The sequence below is a fragment of the Coregonus lavaretus genome (assembly GCF_964263955.1).
Source record: "Coregonus lavaretus genome assembly, chromosome: 29".
NCBI lineage: Eukaryota > Metazoa > Chordata > Actinopteri > Salmoniformes > Salmonidae > Coregonus > Coregonus lavaretus.
Window position 1 is genome coordinate 10,030,515 of NC_140016.1, and position 5,361 is coordinate 10,035,875.

Sequence of the window (5,361 nt, forward strand, 5' to 3'; positions counted from 1 at the left end):
AGTTAGTACCAGTACTGAGTTGATGTGCAGGGGTACGAGGTAATAACATGGCTATATACAGGGAGAACCAGTACCGAGTCGATGTGCAGGGGTACGAGGTAATAACATGGCTATATACAGTTAGTACCAGTACCGAGTCGATGTGCAGGGGTACGAGGTAATAACATGGCTACTATATACAGTTAGTACCAGTACCGACTCGATGTGCAGGGGTACGAGGTAATAACATGGCTATATACAGGGAGTACCAGTACCGAGTCGATGTGCAGGGGTACGAGGTAATAACATGGCTATATACAGGGAGTACCAGTACCGAGTCGATGTGCAGGGGTACGAGGTAATAACATGGCTATATACAGTTAGTACCAGTACCGAGTTGATGTGCAGGGGTACGAGGTAATAACATGGCTACTATATACAGTTAGTACCAGTACCGAGTCGATGTGCAGGGGTACGAGGTAATAACATGGCTATATACAGGGAGTACCAGTACCGAGTCGATGTGCAGGGGTACGAGGTAATAACATGGCTATATACAGTTAGTACCAGTACCGAGTCGATGTGCAGGGGTACGAGGTAATAACATGGCTATATACAGGGAGTACCAGTACCGAGTTGATGTGCAGGGGTACGAGGTAATAACATGGCTATATACAGTTAGTACCAGTACCGAGTCGATGTGCAGGGGTACGAGGTAATAACATGGCTACTATATACAGTTAGTACCAGTACTGAGTTGATGTGCAGGGGTACGAGGTAATAACATGGCTACTATATACAGGGATTACCAGTACCGAGTCGATGTGCAGGTGTACGAGGTAATAACATGGCTATATACAGGGAGTACCAGTACCGAGTCGATGTGCAGGGGTACGAGGTAATAACATGGCTATATACAGGGATTACCAGTACCGAGTCGATGTGCAGGTGTACGAGGTAATAACATGGCTACTATATACAGGGATTACCAGTACCGAGTCGATGTGCAGGTGTACGAGGTAATAACATGGCTATATACAGGGAGTACCAGTACCGAGTCGATGTGCAGGGGTACGAGGTAATAACATGGCTATATACAGGGAGTACCAGTACCGAGTCGATGTGCAGGGGTACGAGGTAATAACATGGCTATATACAGGGAGTACCAGTACCGAGTCGATGTGCAGGGGTACGAGGTAATTTATTGTGCTTCAGTTGATGTGTCTCTACACCCCACTACCCTAAACCAGGTTTTAAGTTGATAAAAAAATAGGGTGTGCACTACCAGGCAGGCACTACCTCCTGTGCCAGAAATGTTCAGACCTCTTGGTAGTGTAGTGCACTTGTGTAGCCTAGGCTACTGAGAGGCTATTGCTATTTGTGCTAGATCATCACCTTTTCTTACGAAGAAAGACATAAAATGTTGTTATATACAATAGCCTGTTTGCAATGACCTGTATGTAGTGTGTATTCTCACTCAAAAGACCACTGCAGGGGACAGGCTATGATATTTATTGTTAGGCCTATATGTAGCCTTCCCTAAAACGGATACCCTTTATAGATAGATGTGTGATGCTTCCACAATAATGAATGCTCTTATCTGAGCTTCGAGGCAGATCCCCCATAGGGCCAGATAAATAATTATTATGAACACACACACACACACACACACACACACACACACACCAGTAATAACAGCATATCAGGGGGTTGGTTGATAGGGGGAAAGGGGGAAGTCCCGCATTAGAACCTCCACCTGATGGCGGTATGAGGCAGTCCCTGTATGAGGCAGAGTGTGTGCGTGGGAGTTCCTCCTTTCGCCATTCCGGAGTATCGCCACACCAAGGAGCGCACTGAGGGAGTCCTGCGAAGAGACCGCCTAGTCCCCTCCAGGCCTCTTCACACCTCTCCACACCATCATCCAGCCACACACGGTTCCCCGGCATGCCCCAGAAGACAGGTATCCGCTCATTATTCCCCCGGAGAACCGCCGCATATCTCCCCAGCAGCCCTGTTTGAAAGATTACGGAGACACCGAGGGATGCTACTGCAGCAAACGCACCCCGCACCGCGAAAATTCTCGACGTCTACCCGAGGAACAGAAACATTTGGTTGGCCCCTGACCGAAGCCCCTGAGGATGTCCGACAGCGGTGCGAACATGAACTCCGACGATCGGCCTGTTAAAAGTACGCACAATTATATAATGATGCTTAGGCCTATGCGTTATTGTTTTTGGGCATTGGCTTTGCATTGGCTGCAAACATGGCTGCACTAATGTGGATATGTGATTGCATGTGTGTGCATACCCTTGTTATTTTCCCCCAATAAAACAACAACAACAACACTTTAGGCTATTGGATGGTGAGTCACTGATGAAAATACAACATAGTCGAGTTATTGATGCCAGTGTTTGATGAATGACAGAAACTGCTGCCTTTTTGAGTCCTCAAAAATATGTTTTAGGCTCTGAATGCCGAGAGGATGATGTGACCTGTGCACTGTAAGGAAACACCCCCATATTTTGTATTATGGGGGATGTCTCTGCGCGCACAGAGAGACTTGGTGATGCTGCATGAGCCGCGCCTGGTGGTGTGTACATGTACTGTTCAGAGTCAGAGCCAGAATACCCTAGAGACATAGAGAGAGACATAGAGAGAGACATAGAGAGAGAGAGAGAGAGAGAGAGCGAGAGAGAGAGAGAGAGAGAGAGAGAGAGAGAGAGAGAGAGAGAGAGAGAGAGAGAGAGAGAGAGAGAGAGAGATATTGGCGTCTCTTTCCAATGAAACATTTCTGGCAGTTTGACGATGACAGCGAAAGGAAGACTCAAAGGTAAAATGATAATTGGTTACATTGTGTGTTTTGCTTTTTTTAGGGATCAATGGGATGTATGTAGGCTATTAGATTTTGATTAAATGGGCAGGTGTCACGAGTTAATACATGGAAGGAACGATGTGAATAGAATATGTTTTGGGACTTGCCATAGGCGACCCTCAACAAATTTTGGTGAGGTCCCCTACGTTGGCGTTATTGGAGTGTTCCTAACCATGACATTAGCTGCTGTGAGAGCTCTATAGCTTGGCCTACATTGTCGATATCTAGATGTATTTTTAGACAGACAAATTTGACTCACATCCCCAGGAAATTGATTCGTTTGATTGTTGTTAGGATGCAACTTGCGAGGTAGAAGAGACTCGATTCGGTTCCATATATGGCTTTAGTATAGGAGCTCATAATGTCATCCATCCTGCACCTATGGTTGTGTTCTTATTTTTGTGGGTTTGAAAAGTAATATGGTCATATGTCGCTTTATTAACGTTTCTCAGTGCTCTCTCACGCCAAATTATGCCTAAAGAAATTATGTGCATCTGCACAAATTGTGTGCTTAAGGACTCACGTCTTTCCCTATCTTATATTTATTAGCCTCCCCAGATTCTTCTTCTGTCTCACTGACAGCCAAATGAGACAAAATGGAGTTTTGGAATGCTTAGTTGCGTATCAGCATATTGTAGCCTATTGCCTTCATTAAGGCAGCATATAATGCTGTTATTGCATCATTGGAGTATGGCATATTTAATGTGTTTATGAAGAGCGGATTTTACGCGTGGGCGGCATCAGACGAGGTGATTGAGGTTCAGCGAGCCTTGTTACACCGTATCCGCACAGATTGTCATGTTTATCGGGATCACAACAACCATGGCAGTGGGTGCACTGTGCACAGAGTCACATGCGACCATCCCCTTTCCTTCATCTGGGAGATTGTCGCGGGTTTCTGGTGTGGAAGAAAAAATGGACGCGGGCTGATAGACACTCGGGCGGGAAAGCCCGGGTTTTCCGTGTAGGGTGCGTTTGCGCGCGTGCGTTTCGCTGGGTGTTGGGTGTATGTGCATGTGCGCCGCGCGTGCACATAAATGTGCATGTTTGTGTGCATGCCTGTGTGTGTGTGTGTGTGTGTGTGTGTGTGTTGGAACGCAGCTGGGCTATATTGCTCAGCTGCAATGGTGAACTAAACAGCAGTCTGACTCTGCACACCCAAACACACATCATCTACCACAATGCCACCGTGAGAATAGAACGTGCCGGAGAGCGACACGTTACAGCATCACAGCGAGAGAGAACATTTTATACGAGAGGAGTGAGCCAAGAGAGGAGAGAGCGTGTGTGTGGGGCAGGCCTATAGTGAAATGAGCACAGTATATAGGCATCGGCCTGTGGATGGTACAGGAGCCCAGACAGTTTGTTTGTTACATCCAGAGATGGGTGTGTGTAAACTACTGTAGATGGATTAGGAGAGCGTGTGATAGGATGGAGGGATGAGGAACATTTGGGAGAGAAAGAGAGAGAGAGCAGCACATTGAGCACAGCACACAGGCAGACGAATGGAGGCACTGGACCAGGACTGAGTGTGGGCCAAGGTACAGAAGATTAATAGACAAGAACAGCTCCAGGACAGAACTAAATACATTTAAAGCTAGAATCCTTAGTTGCTACATCCATTTTTGGATTTAAAAATGAATGATATATACACTGATTCTTTTTGAAGAATATAATTTATAAATGCCTCATGAGCTTAGTTCAACTTTCGTACCCCATCAGAACCCAAAATATAAACTTGTCTCACTCCAATGTTTGTAAACAATGTAAATGTAAATAATCACTAAAAAGCCTCAAAACATGATTATATAATTTTGATACAGTATCTTGGATGGTCAGTCCTTGCATCCATAGCTCTGTCTATGAATTTGAGACTGGTTACATTTCTCCAGGCCCATGCCTCAGCTTTTTACCAAAACAAAGGCTGGGTGTCCACGTTGTTATTGTTTCAATTAAGGATTCTAGCTTTAAAATAAGAAAATATAAATTAACAAGGTCCTGTAATGAAGAAAAACATTCTGCAACCTTACTTGGGTGGCCGGTAGCCTAGCGGTTAAGTGCGTTGGGCTAGTAATTGGAAGGTTGCTGGTTCAAATCCATGAGCTGACTAGGTGAAAGATCTGTCTATGTGCCCTTGCACAAGGCTCTTAACCCTAATTGCTTCTGAATAAGAACGTCTGCTGAATGACTAAAATGATTGGATAAGCCACCATTTTGCTATCCTACTTAACGTATTCAGCACTGTCAGATCAGTGATCTGTAATGAGGTAGGAAGGATGGAAAGATGGAAGGAAAGTAGGATGGATGAGTGGATTTTTCGTTCATGAATACAAGCATGCACACACACACACACAAATGCGTACACACACACATTCACACACCGCTCCTGGCATGGCTCGGGCACTACTTGGAATGTTTTCTTCTAGAGTCCCATACTGTCCCATGTGGTAACCTTGCACCCTGTGGGTGTGTGAATGTGGATGTGTGTGCGTGTGTGTGTGTACAGTAAG

General features: G+C 45.5%; 1 protein-coding gene across 1 annotated transcript in view; it reads left to right on the plus strand.

Annotated features, from left to right (window-relative positions):
* Nucleotides 1-2,117: 2,117 nt before the first annotated feature.
* LOC311105014 (protein phosphatase 3 catalytic subunit alpha-like) overlaps nt 2,118-5,361 on the plus strand; it is a gene marked incomplete at its 5' end in the record, with an annotated part of 43,341 nt that continues 40,097 nt past the window's right edge. Inside the window, one exon of the mRNA XM_084146995.1 lies at nt 2,118-2,166. Within this exon, the coding sequence (XP_084003121.1) occupies nt 2,118-2,166 (49 nt within the window). The remainder of the gene's footprint in view (nt 2,167-5,361) is intronic.